This window comes from Dicentrarchus labrax, unplaced genomic scaffold, assembly GCF_905237075.1.
Source record: "Dicentrarchus labrax unplaced genomic scaffold, dlabrax2021, whole genome shotgun sequence".
Classification (NCBI taxonomy): Eukaryota; Metazoa; Chordata; class Actinopteri; family Moronidae; genus Dicentrarchus; species Dicentrarchus labrax.
The window spans coordinates 34,948,946-34,971,152 of record NW_026136721.1 but is presented as its reverse complement, the minus strand read 5'-3'; the positions used below and the strand labels follow the sequence as shown (position 1 = coordinate 34,971,152).

At 39.1% G+C, this 22,207-nt stretch overlaps 1 protein-coding gene across 2 annotated transcripts; it reads left to right on the top strand.

Annotated features, from left to right (window-relative positions):
* The first annotated feature begins 1,417 nt into the window (after positions 1–1,417).
* Positions 1,418–21,583, top strand: egln3 (egl-9 family hypoxia-inducible factor 3). Of its 2 annotated transcripts, XM_051383777.1 has the most exons (6): positions 1,418–1,533; positions 6,986–7,655; positions 17,068–17,187; positions 17,284–17,420; positions 18,287–18,360; positions 19,844–21,583. In XM_051383777.1, the coding sequence occupies exons 2-6, from the start codon at positions 7,068–7,070 to the stop codon at positions 19,876–19,878; spliced, it is 954 nt and encodes a 317-aa protein (XP_051239737.1). In that variant the 5' UTR covers positions 1,418–1,533; positions 6,986–7,067; the 3' UTR covers positions 19,879–21,583. The 2 variants fall into 2 exon arrangements, with proteins under 2 accessions (XP_051239737.1, XP_051239738.1); XM_051383778.1 differs by lacking the exons at positions 1,418–1,533; positions 6,986–7,655 and adding an exon at positions 9,312–10,212.
* Positions 21,584–22,207: the final 624 nt, after the last annotated feature.

Sequence of the window (22,207 nt, the reverse complement as noted above, 5' to 3'; positions counted from 1 at the left end):
CTTAAGTTGACTTTTTATCCATTTAGTTAAAATGTTATTGAATATATATATTTTATTCCCAGACACAGGAAATAAACACACTAAACTTTCCCAGATGATTACTGACATGTAATACATGTAAAGCATATGTTTAAATAAACAAATGTAAAATGTGCTATTTTACATACATCACCAGAGGAGGAATCATTAATAAAGGTAGGTTCATAAACTCCGGTTGACATATTAAAGACAGAGGTTTTTAAGGATATCTCTTTATATTACTCCTACATCAGAAAACAATGTTAACAGGCATAAAAACACAAAACAATTCAACATGTTTTTGGGGATAAAATGTGATATAAATCATAGAGGAATAAGACTGGAAGCTTTGGTGTATAAGTGCTACTGAAGTGGAGTATAGAGTACAGATATGTATTATAAAATTCAATATAGATAACACTAACTTCCCCAGTTGATTACTGATAATAAGACAATTATTTTTTGTAATACAATTTGAAATTGTTTCAATGTTTAAATATATAAATTGGGCACTATCTAATTAAAATGTGCTATTTTGAACACATTTCCAGAGCAGACATCTCAACATTGGGCAAAGTATTAGAGTCACATATTTATACAGAGGCAGTTGTGGATCGATTTTCATCATGTTTTTAAGTAATAAAATGTGAAATAAAGCAGACTATAAATGACATATGAACAAACCTCTGTGTACAAACCTTCAGAATATAGAGAGGAGAAAAACTGGAAGGTTTGGTGTCTGATTTATTTTTTTATAAATATCAGCATGAAACTTCCCCAGTTGATTTCTTACATTAATACAATTAGTTTTTGTATTAAAAGTTTTCTGAAATTGTATGTTTAAATACACAAATGAGTAGTAAGTAAAGTAAAAGTTAAATAGTACACCTACTAAGTAAAATAAACACCTAAATGTGTATTTTGGGTATTTTATTCCCAGTAGTCTTGAAGGTCGACATGTTACGGAAGCAATAAAGTGCATGAAAACAATTAAAATAAAAAAGTATAAAATCCAATAATCAAAATTTTAGGCTTTAAAATGGCCTTTATGATTTTCATAGGTCTTAAGAATTATTTGGATTCATGAATTTAACATTTATATAAAGTAATCTTTTTTTCAGTCTCGCTTCTTGGGGGGAAAAAAAGTATTGATCGTCCTGTAACTACAAAACCAAACCAAAACTGATCATTCTAATAATGATAAAATAAATAATAATAAAATATGTATTTTTTTGGCAGTATGGACGTAAAATAGTTGTTAAACTTTAACTCATACGGGTCTTAAACCATCAAGGGTTCCATATCCAACATGGCCGCCGGTGGCAGCACTGAGCGACCCGCGGCTGAGCAGAAGAAGAAGGTCCGGCGCCATATTGGATTTTACACAGGATGTTTTTAATGTAATTTCTGTGGACTCCGTCGGAGAAAGTCGTGTTTTCCTTCCTCCATACTCACCTGATATTGACGTGGATTGTGCTGAAATGTCGCTGAGATACTCCTCCTGTCTTCAGACCGGTTAGTAGTTTAATTTATTACATTTGTTCGTGTTGACTTTAACTTTTATTGACGAGTGAAACGGGGCTGAATCTATCGTAGCTAACGAGCAGGAGGATCTCTTTCTCCTCCTCCTCCTCCTTCTTCCTCTTTGTTGACTGTCATAGTTTAGTTTTATTCCGAACAAAAACAAAAGAAAACGCGTTTTATTTCAATATATAAAACTCAACTCACTGCCTGCAACGGTTGTTACGCTCATATTTCCCGCCCTCTCTGCTTAGCGTGTTCCTATTGGCTAGTTCTCTCTCCTTTCTGCGTTTCTATTGGTCGGACCCCCTCCAGCCGCTCTCCTATTGGCTCCCGAACAACAACAACAACGTGGTACCGTTATTAAAAAATGTAAAGCAGACAAAATACACAAAATGATAAAATACAGCATTAATATAAGTATTAAAAAATAAAACAATATCAGGATATACTTTTTGTGCTTTGCTGTTAGAATTGAATGAAATGTAGCACAATTTAAAAATAAATAATAATAATAATAAAGTGCAATATCCCAAAAAACATTGGGACAAAACAGCATTATAATAATTAATAATGCTGCCTACACCTAGAAATCTATGGAAATAATCTATTTGTCCTGAAAATGTTCAATATTGTATTTCACTCACATGAAAAGGTTCATTACACTCAAGTGCATCAAAACAGAAATCATGAGCCTGTTTTGGAAATGTAAACAAGAGGAAGTACAGATATTTGTGTAAAACTGTATCAGAAATCAGAAATACTTTATTGATCCCCCGGGGGAAATTTGTTTCATTACTTTTGCTCAAGGTGTTCACAAGACATGAAAGAAATAGAAATAAGAAGAAGAACGATGTACATGTACTTAATTATAATATCTAACAACAATATATAAAACATAAAATAGAGTCTGAAGTCTGTGCATTATATATATACATCATACAATATAAGACAATATATTTATAAAAAAAAAAAATATATATATATATGTATATAATGGTATGTGACATATTATATGACAGAAGTGTAATGAATAAATAGTAATAATAATAGTGAGAGCTGAATCCTTAAATACAGTATTAGTTACAGAATAAACCAGAGTGTTGCACATGAATCATATAAAGTGCATATTAGGAGAAATATTTATTTGTATGTAGGAAGTAAAGATAAATAAATAAATAAATAAATAACCTGTAATATAACCTGTAAAGACGCCGTAAGCTGTGTTTGTACTGTTCCTTCCTCTGGCTGTGAGACATTGCTGTGCCGCTCCTCTGCAGCTGTTGTCAGGTGTTGGTGTTGTGTTGACCTCACCCTGAACCTGAATGAAGCCAACAGGAGCGTATCACGTCCTCGTGCTGCTCCAGAGGCTGCTGTTAATTCATCCGAGAAATAAACTACCGGTAAACTTCACGGGCGTGTAGAAATGATCACAAATTGATCTCCACTGATTATCTGCAGCTCCTCTCAACAGAAACATGTGGAATGCTGCAACTTCAAGTTCAATAAATGTCTAAAGTAAACCTCAGACATTTCTCTCAGATTACAACACGTACACACAGGCGCTGCCAAGGAGTCGTTCTCTGCTTCTCCCTGGCAGCGGATCAGAAAGGAAACTGAGGTCTGGTTACTGGTTAACCCAGACGATGAAGCTCTTCTCACGTACGCACCACAAAGCTGCTGACTGGAGTTTGAACAGCCGCAAACACACACAGCATCTATACGTGCAGCCAGAGGAGCAGTAGTTTCAAACCTTTCTCTTATAAATCACAGTTAACTTTACTGGCTGATGTTCACACTCACTGTCCTTTGCAGAGTGAAGGGTGGAGTTACACTTCAGTGATGTTTATGAACCTTATAAAGATGTTAGAGGACTCGATTCATCAAAGTCAGCTTTAATGTCAATTACTTCACATGCACCAGACATACAAAGGAATCAAGAGGACGTTTGTCACTCTCCCACGGTGAAACAGATAAAGTGCACAGGCACAACAGATAAGACATATTTACTAATGCTAAAAATTAGTCAGATCCTAAAGTGTCTGACTGCACGGTAGCTTTTTTATACTAAATATTGTGATGTTTTTTGTGTCTTTTTCCATGAAATTGTGGGAGAAAAAAGAGGAAAAAAACAACAAATAAGAGTAAAATAGAATAATTAATGAAATAGTTTGGTGAGGTATGGGGGGCTGCTGGGATTGGTCAGATTTAGCTTATAAGTTGCAGTGGTTGGACACAATAGCCAAGTCGTGCAGAATTCCTGGTTATTGGTTGAATTTGCTTTAATGGTTGCGACTGAAACATCGTGACGTCCTGGAGGTTCAGTTCCTTTTTTTCTGTCTGTTAAATCAACATTTTGGTCGGCTCTAGTTTGTATTGTTGACTTTGGAGCAGCTTCATGTGCACACCTGTCAACTTTTCGCTTTGTTTATCTTGGGAAACGCAACTTCTTCCCCTCGGAAAGAACTTTTCAGAGCTTATTAAAACCTTAAAGGATCATTTAAAAAATACATATATAATGTATAATAAAACCTCAGTAGAGCTAAAGGAAACTGCAGTGTGCTAATTAGCAGGTTTGTCTCTGAGGGAATTTTTTTAGATGTTTTTTTTTTTTAAACCGATTTTCACAGATAACAAAATGTATTTTTCCCTCAGGAATATTTTTTTAATAAGTTTTGGATTCTTTTTTTAATGTGTGTTCACACATTAAAAAAAGTAAACTCTTAGAATAATAAATTTTAACCCGTTCACACAGATAAAATCTATAATTCTCTGTATGTTTGTCTCTGTGAGCACTTACACAATACACCAATACATTTTTCCCATTATTAATGTAAAAACATTGACTGGTGCAGCTTTAACTGAGTTGAACCATGAAGTCAGTGAACTGGCGACCTCATGGAACAGAAACCAGCTGAACTTACTGAAATAACGTTGCCCCCTGCGGCTCTATGTGACCTCTGCTGCTTCCGAACAGAGGGAAACTCGCTGTTTACACTGGAAGCAGTTTACAGCAGATCCTGATTGATTGAGTCGGCGGGGTGTCACCGCGCTGATTAACGCCCGGCCCTGTGGCAGAGCTGGCACAGCTTCTCTCGTCTGGCAGCAGGAAGCCAGCTGCTGCTGTGTGGAGCCTCACGTATGCACACATTCCTCAGAAATGAAGCTCCAGGGAGCGAGCGGCGGTGGCGGGGCGCGATGTGACACGTCTGCCCCTTCTGCATCGATGTAATGACTGATATACACCTGCCTTATTAAGTATGCTGTAATCAGATACAGGGTTGTTTGTTTTCCAGATGTCCTTGAACACAACAGGCAGGGTCAGTGACTGATACTGACTCACTATAAACACTCAGGATAACACAGTCGGACAATAATATTTACAGGAAGAACTAACAGCTGGTAGTTGAGGAATATTTAATCTTTATTATATTTATTTTAATATTATTAATATTCTGAAACATATTTGAAGTCTAAAATATTCACTTCACTCTCATTGAAATGCAGCAAATACTCAGATTTGAGGAGCTGAAATCAAAGAATATTTTAGCTTCATATTAAACATATTAAAGGACAATAAATTGATTATCAGTTACAGTTACATTTTCTGTCGACTTACTGTAATAAATGTATTGATAGACCTAACTAACTTACCCCGCGTTGCTTTAAAACCTTCTGTACTTACATTTTCTCCTTAAGGTCCACTTGTTCCGGAGCTTTAAGTCTCAGTGTTCTTCGACTGAGAAAGCCCAGTAAATGTGGTCGAAAGCTCTGGAAACTAAGACTTTGTTTAACAAGTCTTATGTGACCTTGACTCAACCAACAGTCCAAAGATATTTAGTTTACTAATTAACTTAATCAGAAAATATGTTATGATCAGATAATTTAATTAAATCGGTGCCATTTGATTGTTTTCAAAGTTAAACTTCGTCTTTTTTCAGCACTTTATCTACAGTGATATTTAAAAACTAATAATTTATTGTTCTGTGCAGTTTACAGTCTATAACATAGAAAACGACTTTACTTATTATGTCGTATAAATAAAGGTTTTGCCTCCGATATCAGTGTTTTACTGTTACAGACACTTTAACCTTTTTACAGTTTACAGTCTTTTACTGTCATCGTTACAAAAAAGGTTTTTTTTACAGTGAAAAACTGTCATAGTAACGACACACTTTAATTATTTTAAAAGTGTAAAAGTTCAATCTTAGGCTATTTTATTTATTTATTACGAGGTTTCTAAGTGGAAGATTTACATTTTTCCTAACAGGACTCAGATTTATCTTTTTAGCAAACACATGAAATGTAGCCACGTAGCATCAGTGCTAATATCAGGAGAACCTTTAGGTGGTTTAACAAACATCTTTAAAAACACACAAACATCTGATAAACACATCTAACACAGAGTTCAGGTAACGGGACTGAACGCTGATATTCTGTCGTCCTTATTAATATGATAAATGATAATATGATAGCAGATAGACAGGCAGGGTGAGAGAGAGAGACAGGGAACGAACCACAGCAACAGGTCGGACTCGAACCCATGACATGGGCCCGGTACATGGGCCACCAGCTCCACCAGCCACAACCCCTTATGTTTTTAACATGTTATTTTTCTAATTTAATCTCAATTGTGTTTTCTTTGACACCAAACATTTACCATGGTGAAACCTTTAATAATAAATATAATGTCCCTGCAGTGCCAATTATATCATCATAATATGTTTTAATAGGTTATATAGTACATTTAACAACTGCAAGGACATAAGAATGACTTTCATCTCTATTTTTTTTTAAGTTGTAAATATGAATAATAGGAAATATATTAATAATAATATATTTTAAGATATTTATTAAACATAATTCATATTAATAAATATGTTAAATGTCATTGTGTGTCATTAACGCATTAATATTTAATTAATTTACTTCCTGGCAGTGCGAGCTCCTCTCCTGCTTCCTCGGTGCGCGCGAGGCTGCAGTTAACATTAACACCGGTTCATTTAATGTCCGGAGAGACGGCGATGATTACCGACAGATTATTACCGGGGAGAAGTTTTAGGACTCCGGCACGAGTTTGTTCTAATGTTTATTTCTGAGGGAATATTTACTTTTATTTATAAAAAAATAAATTATAAAACAAATCCTGAAAGAAACAGAAGCTGTTTTATTTTATTATTAGCAATAATAATTACTTCTAATAAGACAACTTTTACTGCTTCTATTAAATTCTGCTCAATATATAATACAAATCAAAACTTCCGCCTGCACTTTCAAAATAAAAGCCTCTGTCAATAAGATAGAATTGAATGTGTTTAAGGAATCTGAAGTTTTCCACCAGGATTTATTCGTGTAATATTACTTCATAAATTGATCTTTAGATATAATTCTTTGTAATTGTTGTTCCTGCTTTTTAAAGCAACATGTGCTCTTATTTTGGAAGCAGACCTCGCCTGGGTTCCAGATGTTGGACGCCTTCCAGCTTCATATAAATCATCCTGCAGAGCGCGGAGCAAGTAAAGCTTCTGATGGGAACACATGCAGACATGAATCCTCTATCCAAAGACGTTAAAGATGAAACCGAGGCTGGGACAGACGTTGGGACGGGGACCAGAACTTCCAGTGGGGTCCGGGTTGCAGACGGCATTGGACCCGGCTCTAGAGGCAGGAATGGGGCTGTAGACGGAGCCAGGAATGAAGCGGCAGTTCCAGACGGACAAAGACCACCACCCTGCGCCCGCCACCTCTGGAGCATCCTCCCCAGGTCCAAAGACCGGCGGTACCGCAGCAGCCACCGGTTGGTGCTCCACTACCTCGTCCCCTGCATGAGCTCCTACGGCATGTGCATCATCGACAACTTCCTGGGGAGCAAAACCGGGGACCGGATCCTGCAGGAGGTCCAGGAGCTCCACCGCGCCGGGAAGATGCGGGACGGCGAGCTCGCCAGCAGGGGGCCGGAGCGGACCAGCAGCATCCGCGGGGACCAGATCGTCTGGGTGGAAGGGAAGGAACCGGGCTGCGAGAACATCGGATACCTGCTCTCCAGGATGGACAAACTGATCACCTACGCAGACGGGAAGCTGGGAAACCACAAGATCAGAGGGAGGAACAGCAAGGTCAGTACCTGGTCCTGGACCCACAAACACATACAGACCACACAGACCCCCCTCTCACCCCCCTCTGACCCCCTATCTGAGAGTATCTGTGCTTACACTGCACCCAAACCCTGCACACAATAACAATACTAACATCTTCCACATCAGATATTCCAGTTAGTTTATGACAAAAACTAAACAGCAAACTGGAACTAAGACTCAAACTCAACGTGTTTCCCCTCTTTGACCCTCCTGTCTGCAGCTGAATACGGTTCTAACCGACTCCCAAAGCTTGCAGACATTTGTTTAACCTCTATAATATGATAATGTGCTGAGCGGCTGTATTGGCTCAAACATGAAGCCTCAGTGAGAGCGGGAACAGGATCATAGAGTCAGAACCAGGGCTGTAACGACGTGGGACCCTGGGGACCCTGGGGACTGGGGGCCGGTGTTCTCAGAGGTAAAGAGCCTGAAAACACATTTTAACAAACATTAGTAAAGATAAATTCCAGGTTTGAAACTGAAGCGTGAACGTATAAATGTATAATGATTATTGTATGCATAAGGAGGTGTGTAGATGTTACTATAGGAACAGTAGTACAACCTGGAGTTCATACAAATAACACAGCAGATATTATAATAACAATAATAATAATATTATATTATTATTATTATTATTCAGACTAGTTTTATTCAGATTAAAGAATATAAAGAGGAAACATTAGTACAAAAGTTATTAACAGCAGAAATAAAAGATCAATAAAATAAAGTTCAACTCTGATTCACTGCAGAAAGGTTAATGCACACATTATTATTATTATTATTATTATTATTATTGTTATTATTATTATCATCCTGTGCGGTCTATCAGCTCTTATCAGCTGTTCTCAGTCCTTTCCGGGCGCGTGGTCAACTCCACGTTCAACTGTTTACTTCCTCGCGGAGGGGGGAGGGAGGGGGAGGGAGGAGGGAGGGAGGAGGGAGGGGGGAGGGAGCGCGAGGGCTACATGCGACTCCCAGAGTCCTCAATGGCGGCGGGCACGCCCAGCGCGCGGGCACGTAGCAGAGCGGAGCTGACAGCTGATCAATAATACCGATACAGTGAAGTTATTGATTAATATCCTCAGCCTGTACAGTTTGTGATTACAGCTTATTGATTATTAACTCACCTGGAGCTCATTGATTATATAGTATATGTATATATTTATTGTTTATATATATTATATTATATAGTATATGTATATATTTATTGTTTATATATATATATATTATATTATATAGTATATGTATATATTTATTGTTTATATTATATATATTATATTATATAGTATATGTATATATTTATTGTTTATATATTGTATAATTATAATAATAGTGTTATCGGTTATTAAGAGCTGTGATGTAATAATGTGGGTTTCTACAGAAGTGTGATAAAGTGAAACTCCCCCAGTGAACGTCTCATCCAGCACGTTCACCCTCACCCGGATGTCCGCCTTCAAAGTAAAACCTCTCCAATGCTGACAGTTGGATAACAATTATTTCCAGTTAGACAAGTTATTGTTTAATTAATTAAAATATTTTTTTAAAACTTATTACAATTTTCTTAAATTTTGCATGTTTTCCATCAACAGTCCAAAACTCAAGATATTCACTTTAAATTATAAAAACATATTATTATTAATATTCCTCTTATTATTATTATTATTAATATAATTATTTATGGATTTTGAAGGTGACTGCATGTTTTCTACCCCAATGTTTACATTTATTATACAGCACAAAACTAAAAGCAGTGAATAAAAGCAAACATGAGATATATGTATATGTTTATAAAGGATCAATAAACAGGATCAATAAACAATATAGAGCGAGGGTTGTGGTGAGTTCCTGGCAGCTTTCTGGGGTTCAGACTCCGGATAATGTGAGGAAACAACTGGAGGACTGGGCTCATCCGTGAGGCCTTTATTTTGAAATCGCTAACCGGAAATGGTGCGTTAGGATTTTGGCCTCTTGCCGCCCGTGTCCTTCCTCATAAGGAAGCTCGGTGACAGCGGGAGTCAGTCCGGAGAGAGGCAGCCAGCGAGACTGTTATCGATCAGAGCTCAGCTGTCAATAATCGATCAGAGAGTGATCAGAGTGATCAGCTCTCCGCCTGTCAGTCACACAGCCTCACTCCACTCTATCAGAACTTTGTGCCCCCCCTCCCACCGCGGTCAGGATGCCTTTCATCGACCACGTCTCGGACTCGGACCTGGAGCGCTTGGCTCTGGACCGGGTCGTCCCGGGCCTGCTCGCCTGCGGGTTCTGCTACGTGGACGGTCTCCTCGGGGAGCTGGCCGGGGACGCCGTGCTGGATCAGGTGATGGAGATGCACCGGTCCGGGGCGCTGCAGGACGGCCGGCTGGCGGGCTCCGTGCCCGGCGTCCACCGGAGGAACATCCGCGGGGATAAGATCTGCTGGGTGAGCGGATCGGAGCGCGGCTGCGAGGCGATCAGCTTCCTGCTCAACCTGATCGATAAGCTCATCTCCGTGTGCGCCAGCCGGCTCGGGTGCAAGGCGATCCGGGAGAGGTCCAAGGTAGGGTTCTGGATCCGGATCGGAACCGTTTATAAAGTTTACAGTTTTGTTTTTAATGATCTGACAATAAGGATCAAAAGTTTATAATCAATAATTTATATTGATCACCGGATATTGAACCTTTCTAGAGGAGCTTTGTCCACATAAACAAGATGTTTACTTTCTGATTACAGTGTACATGAGATGGCATCAGAGGGGGAAGTAAATAAACAAACAGATCCGTAAACAACAACAACAATAAAGTGAATAAACATTAAAATAATAATATTAAAAACATCAATATGATCAATATAACTCTATCTATCTGTCGATCTGTAGAAGCTCATTCCTGCCAATGTGAGAGTCTGAAAGTGTTTATAATAAGAAACTCTCACATTATTGATTAGATATTGATTAGATATTGATTAGATATTGAGATACTGAGTCAGATTATTGAGACTTCCTCATTAAAGACTTCCAGGATCTTGTAACTGTCGGCTGTAGTTTGTTTAATGAAGATAAAATATCCTGTAGTTCTGCAGACACATTGTAATCAATAAATGACTGATGCTGAGACGATCGTTCCGTATTGATCACCAATCAGATGTTATCAGTATGATATTGAACCGTGTGGTTCAGCTCTGGTGTTTTTTATTTATTTATTTAGTCTGAAACCAGAGGAACAGATTTATAGATAATGTGCAGGGACGCAGCCGATAACCGATAATCAATAATTACCTGATTCTGATCACTGTTGTATTTGAATAATAAACACAGCTGATAATAAATGAAGAGATATAGTGAGCGAAGATGGAAATTTAATATTTAACGACTCTGTTCTAAACAAATCTAACATCACTGTTGTTTACAACAACAACAACAACAACAACAAACAACAACAACAACAACAGCTCTGACTCCTCAGATGTTCATTAGTTTCTTTTTCTGGTACTTTCACAGAACATAAAGTCTATTAATTGTTAATTTATAATCATTTAAATTTCCCGTTATCGGCTGATAATCATCGTACGTCCCTAATAATGTTTGTTCTACCAGCTGAATAATCAATCAACAAATATGTGGATTGAAAAGTTAATATTTAATATTGTTACAGATTTAACTTCAAGCTCTGGAAGACGTTTATTTACCGTCTGAAATCTGTTTAATGTCGGTGTTCGAGATCTTTACTTAATGTTAATTAAAGTTGTAGAATATGCAGAATAAAGCATTAATAAGTGCGTTTTAATGACTAATAAAGAGTCAATATGCTGCTAATAAGCAGCTAATTCATAATGAATATGAAGCTTTAATAACTAGAGAACTGAACATGGAACCAGTGCAGATTGGATGCATTGGCCTGCAGCTGGAATCGACAGTGTGAGTTCAGAGTCTCTCTGTCTTTTCATTTTAATATGTCGGCCACTTGGCGGCAGTCCAGCGACCCTCCTCTGGGCCCTGAGCCAAAGCTTTCGGAAACTACAACAGGAAGGACATTTACTGGATCACTCGGGTCCTGTGGGCGTCCTCCACTGCGGCGGTGGCGTGTAGATAAATCACACAGACAGGCGTGTTCATGGCGTGTAGAGCGAATACGTGCAGATCTTTCCGCAGTGTGTGAACCTGAAACAAAGATGGCTTCTTCCAACGTGCACAAACAGCGGATCAATGAGAGTATAGTAAAACATCGGTTCCCAACCCGAGGGTCCCGACCCCGACTAACGGTCACCAAAGCTTCACAGGGGGTCGCGAGGCCTTCTTGATTTTATACTTTAAACAACCAAAGAACTAACGGAACAATGAAAAGATAAAAAATACGCCTATCAAGTCTTTCTGATTGTTAAAAGTAGAATTAATACATAACGCAGAGAATTCCTAAAAATATAATTTACAGGAAATAATCTGCTCAAAATTCATCCAAATATTCCTACAGTGACATTAAATATCTATAAAATATATCAGCTTGGAGTCACAGAGCAGGAACAGTCGATGTGGGACTGTCCAACTGTCAGAGAGACGCTGGCGTTGATCAAAGGAAGCGATCAGCTCAAACCAATACGATCGATCAGTAGTGAAAATGTACGAAACCTTCTGGAACAAACACGCAGGAATAAACCCGATCAGAACCGGAGTCTCATTTTAACTCCGGTTCTAATCTTTACTCAACAATTTTAATTGTTTAATCAGCATTTTTATGTTTTGTTTTTTTTAATTCGGACTCAAACGTCAGGATTTCTTCTGTCAGACAGTAAAACTGAATATTCTTTGTGTTTGTAAGGGAGAGGGGGTGAATTAGCAATGGGACAACAGACAGTACATCCTCACACACTAACTGTAAAGAGATTTTAGTGCCAGTTTATAATGATTGTCGTGATAATATCGTGTATCGCAGTTATTCTGGCCGAGATAATCGTCCCAAAAAACAGTTTCCTGACATTTTATGAACAAAACGAATAACTGGTTGATGGCAAACACCTGGAGGCCTTAGGCTTCTGATCGATAATATATATTTAGTTGTGTTTTAGTGATTTGATTATTGATAGATTTCCTCTGAATGTAACGTTAGCTTTTCATTCATCCGTCTGTTTGTTTTTCACTTTTTCTTTTTAGTTTTAGTCTCAGTTTCTTTTTGGAAAAAGGTTTTATTGGTTTATTGTTATTGTATTGTTATTGTAATGAACTCAGAGAGGATATGAAACACACACACACACACACACACACACACACACACACACACACACTCTCATAAAGGCATGCAGTCGCAGCAGGACATTCTCACGTACACACTGATTCAATTATTCACTCCCTCTCTCCTCCTCAGCACACACTAATGCTCGATCGCTCACGTACACACACCCACTGATTTACAGTAACACACACACACACACACATTCCCAGCATTCCCGCCCCGACTTCACATTTGTACAGTAAGCCCATAACATTATGTGTCTGTGTGTGCTATCAGATGGGGTTTAAGAAAACTGGTCAACCCAGTTACAATAGTAAAACACACACACACACACACACACACACACACACACACACACACACACACACACACACACACACACAGGAGATCAGTTTAAGACTTAAGAACTATAATAAGTTATTTTCTTCCTCAGTTTTGGTGATTTTTGTGCCGTCACATATTTGAGAACATTTCCAAAACTCAACTGTTGTTTACACAACAACAACAACAACAACAATACGTTTCTATAAGTTCATCAAAAAACATACTTTGGTTTTCAAAGAACATAAAGTCCATCAATCCGTTTGCTCAAGAATTTAAAATAAATGATCATTTATTGTTAATTTAATGAATTACTTGTACAACAAACAACTTTATTATTGTCTGACTTTGATCAAACTGGATCATATTGTCTGTTTTTCTCTCTGACGTAATCAATAATAATAATAATAATAATAATAATAATAAAACATATGAATTTGTTCATTCAGTTTCAGCCTCTAATTACTGATACTCTGGGCTGAGATACTCCATGTTGTGTGATCTGTGTGTGTGTGTGTGTGTGTGTGTGTGTGTGTGTGTGTGTGTGTGTGTGTGTGTGTGTGTGTGTGTGTGTGTGTGTGTGTGTGTTGATGGACTCTGTGAGCGAGATGAGAACAGTTGTGGCTGCTGAAGTGGATCCAGGCAGACTGCAGCCTCACGCTCCACACGTAGCTCTGCCATTAAACCGTCAGCAGTCTGGATACCTGCCAAACCTCTGCACAGACCTCCCCGCCCTCCCACAATCCCTCTCTCCTCCCTCCCTCCCTCCTTCCCTCCTCACTGCCACAAGATAAGATAAAGTCCAATTCAAAACAGCTGTCGGAGGCGTTTTTGTTTTGAGTCGGTGTATCATTTCCTCTCCGCCCAGCACTCCTGTGTTTCTCTGCATGTTTTCACTCTGTAAGCAGCTCCTATTGATGATGGTGTGTGTGCGTGTGGTCGTGTGCGAGCCCCAGCGCGCTGTGTAAACAGTCTTGCGTGATTTGCCTGCTTCCCCTCAGCTCGGGCCGCCTGTGGTTTGGTTGCAGGTCAGCCGCTCTTTATCAGCGCTGGGGGTTTGTCATCATCAGCAGCCGAGGAGACCAGACCTACGTGCGTTTCTCTGGAGTCCCTCGCACGCTGCTGCAGGGGCTCGACTCCCCCCCCCGGCTCCCACCAACCCTCCCTCATCACGTTTACAGCTACTGACAGTGGGCGGTGGCAGTGTGGTTGCATGCAGCGGGTGTGTAAACACAGACGCTGACGTCAGCGGGGTTTCTAAAGGTGTGTTGTTGTTGATGCTGCGTTCAGGGACCCGTGTGTGTGATGGGGGTTAATGCGCACCTTCCTGTATGCAGTGTGATCGTATAGTAGCCGCAGGGAGCAGGATGTGAGTCTCTATGGAGCGTGTAGAGCTCCCTGCGTGCTTTAGTTTCACAATAAGAGGCGTTTCACAATAAAAGCCCTGCGGAGAACGGGGATGGTGGCAGGTGACGCCAGTTAAGTCGTGCTGTAGTGCAGTTTTGTCTCTTTAACGTGCGTCTGTGTTCCCGTTAAAGCCTTGTTCAAACATTACACGGGTACATGCGTGCGTCACATAGAAGCTTTAGGTGAGGGGGGGTTGCGTGCGATCTGCGTGTAATCATCGGGGTCAGGTGGCCGCTGACGTCAGTGGGTTAATCGGGACTGTTGGTACCCGTCTGAAGAGGTTCTGTTAACGAACGTTTGTTTTAATGAGGGTTCGATAACATGAACCTAAATCCTCCTTGTTGGGATATGTTGTTCTGTTTAATGTTTATTTATATTTATCTTATAAACTCTGAAGGACTATCTTCTTTTTTAGATTTATTGGTTCATATTGAGTCCTTCAGAAAATATGGATTTTTTTCTTCCACTTAACAGGATCATTTTACTGTTATTGAGGTTTTATTGTAAAATATAAAGTTTAACTAGTCATAAACGAGTCATAAAACATATTTATTTAGTTTATTATCAATGAAGTCAAATTTGCTCATACTTTTACTTATTTGTACTTTAAAAAAACAACAACTTTTAAATATAAAATACAGTGCTTTAAATTTTGCTGCATTTTTTAATATTTTAAGTTCTTTAATATCACAAATAAAATCAGACTCACTGAGGCTCTGTTGACGTGTTTTTGGTGTATTTTATTGTAGATATTCATCTTTCTAGTAAACAAAAGACAGTTATAATGTTGGTACATGATAATTATCATTTTACATGGCAGGGTTGTATAATGATATTCAGGCTCTCTTAATGCAACTCATAAAAATAATATAAACACGTGTGTGTGTGTTTTAACACACACAGGGTAAAAAACTGACAGCCAGAACTTTACTTTAATAAATACAGTAGAACTACTATTACAGTAAAATTATATTAGTGCTGTTCATGAGTTTGAATCATATTTTACTGTATAAATAAAAGTTTTTACCATCAACAGAAACAGTTTTGTCGCACTGTAAAAACTGTAACTAGGTTAAAGTTTCTGTAACAGTAAAACTCTGTGATATCTGATGGTAAAACCTTTATTTATACTGTATTTTAAAGTAATTTATAGGGAATAAAGTGGTTATTGGAGCAGACTTTATAGAATATCAGTGTCAGTGAACTGACCTGTGATAACCTCTCAGAGGATCATCTGCTGGTTGTTCCTGGAAGGAAATCCACAGTTTGTGTCGACTTCGACGTGTTTGTGAATCGTCTGCTGCTCTCGGTTTATCAGCCGCTTCCTGTGCGGGTCAGAAGGTCTCAGTGCTGCGGGGAGGGGATGCAGGGACCCCCCCCCCCCCATCCTGTCTGTAAAAGAAAGACATGATTTAACACGCAGCAGGTTTTTATTGCAGTTTTCAGGGCTGAAGCTCAGAAGTTGAAACTGTTTTCACCTTTTTATCCACTTAAATATTAGTATCGGGAGTTACTATCGGGAGGAAAAGACTGAGAAAGTGTCTCAGGATTCTGAATTATTATCTCTTATTTATGATTAATATTGTGACTCAGTATGTCGACATAATGACTTTGTGATCCTGAGCCGATATCGTCAGAAGGTTTTTCATTATAAGACCTCCAGAACTGTCAGACATTGTTTCACAGCGCACTTTATTCCCCCGGTTCAACAAGTTTTCTGTCTGAGGTTGACAGAAACAAACCAGCAACTGCATGAAAAAATAAACTAACTAACTTTCTCAAACAAATTCAGCTTTTTTCCCAACTGGGGGACTCGACTCTCTGCCCCAAATATCTGCTGTGTAAGTGTGTAACGCGTCCCCGAAAGTAGCCTGAGTCAGAACACACAAACACACGAGAACATGAACATGCATGTATGCAATTTGTGTACGTGCAGCTGAAGCCGTATGCATTCAACCACAGCGCACACCCCCGACGCACACATCGACAAGACGTATTGGCAAATATCCACACACACACACACACACACACACACACACAGGAGGAAGTTGGTGAAGATGTCTGTCAACATAACTGACCTTTAACACATCAGCTTTTATTTTTAACAGAAACCGTGTCAGCAGTGCTTCCCTCTTCTTCTTCCTCACTAAATCAGGAGCTGGATTAAGGTCTTAAGTACATGCTATTGTATCATAGAGGAAGAAAAAGGGAGGAAACATTAATGCTTGGAATCATTTTTAATAGTCTGAAACTGGAAGCTGGCCTTCAGACTCTGAGTTAGTTGTTAAAGCTGCAGTAGGTAACTTTTATAAAGTGTTTGAGTGTTCGCTGTATCAGTAGAACATGATGAGACAGATAATCTGCTTCCTCCCAGCAGCTGCTGTGAAAAAGGTCCATTCAAAAGGTCTAATCAAACCTATCTTGTCCTCTCTCTGTGTGTGTGTGTGTGTGTGTGTGTGTAGGCCATGGTGGCATGTTACCCAGGAAACGGGGCCGGTTACGTCAAACACGTGGACAACCCGAACTTCGACGGGCGCTGCATCACCTGCATCTACTACCTCAACAAGAACTGGAACGCCAAGGTGCGTAGAGTCACGATGTCGCGGGAGAGCAGATTGTGATGTTTAACGTCGCAGCCGGCTTACGTTTGTTTGTTTGTTTGTTTATTTATTGATCAGGAGCACGGCGGCATCCTCAGGATCTTTCCCGAGGGGAAATCATACGTGGCCGACATCAAGCCGCTGTTCGACAGGCTGCTCTTCTTCTGGTCCGACCGCAGGAACCCACATGAGGTGCAACCCTCCTACTCCACCAGGTAACCAATCAATCATTTTATCTCCCAGTCGGGGTTATTGATCCACTGATTGGTTTGTGGATACGGATGTAAAGTGCAGCCTGAAACGGACTTTTAAACCGTTACCTCACCTTTCATACCGAAAGTGACTATTAATTCATTTATTTTCTTCTTTAAACTAAACAAAAATAATAATTTTATTTAAGTAAAAGAAACAATATCAGTGTAAAATGTGTAAAAAAAAAGGAAAATAAACTCCAGAAATACATTAAAAAAACTAAACATCTGCATGTCTGACTGGAAGCTGACAGATTTTATAAAAACATTAAAGTAAATAATTGTTTTCTGATGCTGTTTAAAGTTGGTTTCCATCTTTAATCTTTGGAAACACGAACATCGGACTCATGATGAGTGAATTGTAATCTGAACATATTTAATCAGTTACAGACATTCGTTTCTTCCAATCTTATGGAAAAAAAGGATTTATAATGAGAAACCTTTTGTTATTCCTTCATTAAAATGACTTTCACAATATTTTTTTCCGTCACACTGGCACAGATGAGCTTCCATAGTTAGTTTCTGTTCTGCTGTAATAAAAAACACTGAATAAGATGCTGATAAACTATTTATAAAACTCTCTGAGGTCAGAAACACTTCATCCACAGATATTTGGCGCCACCTGCTGGTGTGAATGTATAACAACAGTTTATAATTTCAGCGTCTTAAATGGAGGCAATGTTTATTTCTATTTCTCTCTTCCATGAATGGAAAACCACAAATGTCCTGAGCGTTCAGCTTTAATTAGCTGGTGTTCCTGTCACATATATATTTATATATATATATATATTTCACTGCACAGAAAACTGACGTCAGTGTTTGTGTTTCAGGTACGCCATCACAGTTTGGTATTTCGACTCTGAGGAGAGAGCCGAGGCCAAGAGACGCTTCAGAGACTTGACAGGTACACACACACACACACACACACACACACACACACACACACACACACACACACACACACACACACACACACACGGGAGAACAGTTTAAAACTTAAGAAGTAAGTAAGAGTTAGAAGTTGTTTATTCACCTTGTCAACAGCTGCTATCTCTACAGTCCGTTTTAAAAACCACTTACAGAGAATTTATTTCAGTCTATAATTACACAAACAAACAAAGAGGCCAAAAATAAAAAGAGCAGTAGATTTTCCACAGCAGCTGTTTTGACATGAAACAGTCGGGTAATCACAGCTGTCAGCAGTGACACTTATTAAGGCTTTACCCTTTACCCTACTGTCTACAAGGTGAAGGTCTACAGTCGCCACCAAAAATAGTAATATTAGTAAAACAATAAATGTACATTGAATCTTAATCTGAGCTAAATTCAAACATCATATATAAACATTACATAAAGGTTTCCAACCTATATTTTATGAATATTTCATATTATATTCAACAACAATAAACAGCAGATAAACTGTCTAATGAACACAAACAGTGAACACAAGAGATTTGGATGAATTCTGAGCAGATTATTTCCGGAATATTAATCACAGATGAGGTTTCCTTTTTTAGGAACTTTTTATACAATTCTCTGTGTGTATTGTGTTTTTATAATGTGTAACAATCATACAGACTTAATAGGCTTCTTTTCTGACAGATTCAGTGTTTTAAACAACCTCGTCCTGCATTAGAAAACAACCAGAGAGTGGATAACAGTTTAATACACTTCTTAATATAAATGAATCAAATACTGTGTATATTTTCTTTTTGTTTTCTTACAACTCTTAAAAGGTTGGTAATCAGTGATATAGATCATTACTGGGGATGCACCAATCTCAGGTCTGTGCTGATGTGTCTGTAATCACTGACTCTTGCGTTACATTAATGTGTCGTTAGCGGAGTCAGTGTCAGCTGTTTGGAGATATCTTAAGACAACCGATGACAGACTGCAGTCACACTGTGAGAGGATCGTTATGTACTCAATGTCAGCAAGTAACCCAAATGTAAATAAGTAAAGATGCATTTGGAATAGAAGAAAACATGTAAAAGGTTACATACAAACAACAACAAATCCAAATGCAGTAAATACACAAAGATAAAATCTGGTTTTATTAAAGCTTATATTGACTTTTATCAACAAATCTCAAACCACTAACATGTTAGTGTCTCTTAATCCTCTCTGACATCTTCTTCAAGCTTAAAATCACAAATAGAGATTCACTGGTTTTAAAATAATTTCCTACATTTGAACATAAAAGTGTAGAATATTTACAGAGTGATTAATGTAGTTGTAGTGAGCGGTGGATCGAGCAGCGTTCCCAGCAGGATGTACGACAGTTAAAGCTCGGGGCTTTAGATGCCGACTGATGGGACTATCACCAGTTTGATGTGATGGTTTTACATCCTGAGACTGACCTGATATCCTGATGTTCTGTGTTTCAGCCTCCACCCAGCAGCAGGGCAGCAGCTCCGGCTGATGGAGAGCAAACATGACTGCCTGGTGTTTGATCTGCGGGAGAGGACGGCGCGATTCCTCAAAGCTTCTGGAAAAGCTGAAAGAAAAAGGACATAAAAAAAAGTATTTTCTCTCTGTTCTGGACTCTGGAGGACTCGAGGGTCCGTCGGGGGGCTGGAAACAACAACCTGCTGCGACCTGATGAACGCTGCGTTCAGGTGACCGGCAGCCGCTCTGGACTTTTCCTGCTTTACTTTGTGCAATACTCTTTGCTGACTAAGGGAAACAGCGGACTGCACCTTTTAAAGCTTCAGCACGCTTCGAAGAAGAGGAGGAGGAGGAGGAGGAGGAGGAGGAGTGTTTACAGAACTGTGGAGAACCATCATGGAGCTGTTGACTAGAGAATGACAGATTGTGGGCTGGAACTCACAACAGGATGTTTAAATCTGCAAAACTTTATAAACTGGTGTTTGATGCTAACGCAGGCCGGCGGCGATTAAACGACCACGGAGAGGGACGGAGTTTACTGTGCAGGAAAAAAAGAAAGTAAAGTTTAATTTTGTTCATGTTGAGCAGAGTCAACAGTCCTAAGCCCTGCCCCCTTTCTGCTCTGTGCTCCAATCACAGTTGAGCAACCCACGGTCAACTTCCTCCTTTTCTGTACTTAGATATGCTACGTGCCAGGCTAATCTGTGTTGAAAAGACAACCACACTTAAAAGATAAGAGACATTTAGTCACATCTTCAGAAGGAGAAGAGATGTGGTTGTCTTTTAGCCGGTAGCATATACACAGGAGTACATACAGGAAAGGAGGACGTTGACTGAGGCTGTGGGACTTATGGAGGGTCAATTCAACATCTAGAACATTTGTAGTAATAATAATAGACAATCTTAATGTCCACTTACTAGTTGCACTGAGAAAACTCCGTCTGCAGGAAGACTGTGAGGTTGAAAGGTCCAATAAAAGCTAATGAGTAGACCTCAAATGTACAAAAACCCCTTAAGATAAAGAAATTACAGAATGAAGTGTTTCCAACAAACAATAACCGTCCGCACTGACAGTCGATTGATCAAGCCGTCTGTACAGGTATCTACGTTAGGTAACACTTTGTAATGTTAGCTCTGACTTGGTGGAGAGTGCTGGTCACACCGAGAGGAAAGCATCCGTGGGTTTTAGGAATCAGTTCACAGGCTGTTATTTTAAGTGATTAATACATTAAAAAAAGCACCTTTACAAAGAATATATAACTGAATGTGTGTTTCCACTCTGAGCTGCTGCTGCTGAGCGTTATGACTTTGTGATTCCTTCCTTCACTTTCTCTCCGCTGTGAGTTTTTTGCTCCTGAATCTTAAAATGGCCGCCGGCGCTGCAGAAGGACGAAGAGGAGATAGATTCCACTGATGCAGCAGATTTGACGGGCGGCGTTGTGAAGCGGCTGTCACAGACCGACTGTATGAGAGCGGATGAATAATTGATGCTCCGTTCAAACGGCTCTTCGGAGACGTTATTGAGCCCCGAGTCGCCGTCCTGAAAGAATAACGCTCGCTGCCAACGTGCGCCTTTTTAAAACTGATGTGTCACTCTGACTGCAGTTGGTGTTTCAGTGGACCTGCACTGTGTGTCTGCTGGAAGAGAGACCTTCTGTCTCGGTCCAGATTCTCTCAATGCTCTGTAAACTGTTTGTTTGTGACACAAACAATAAACGATGCACAACCTAAGACACAAAGTGAGTTTTCTTCAGAGTTTTCTCGACTTTGTGGTCGAATCTGAAGCTGTAATGTTCATTAATCGAGAAGTTTGTATTTCATATTATATTCAATCCATAACAATAACAGCTGATAAACTGAGTACAAACAGGACATTTGGATGAATTTTAAGCAGATTATTATTGATCAGAGATGAGTTTTCCTGATTTTAGGGAACTTTCTATACAATCTGTCTGTATTATGTATTTATTTTTATTTTTTAATAATCATACAAACTTAACAGGCTTCTTTTTTGCCAAATCAATAAGCTCTTTGGGTATTTTAGCTTCATACTTTAGGCTGTTTATCAGACAGTGAAGGCTCTGTGAATATAGCCGGTTTAAATAATAATATAAAACTATAAAAAAATAACAATTTAACTTAGTTTTCTTCCCACAAATGAAGGACATGCTCAACTATAAACCAACTGTGTCTGTTTTTTTTAAGTTTTCTTACACCCCTTAAAATCAAGAATGCCTCGTGACCCCTAATGAGGGCCCCGACCCCCAGGTTGGGAACCACTGCTTTAAAGAAGGACCAGTATTTAGGATTTAGTGGCATCTGGTGGTGAGACTGCAGACTGCAACCAACTGAACACGCTGGGA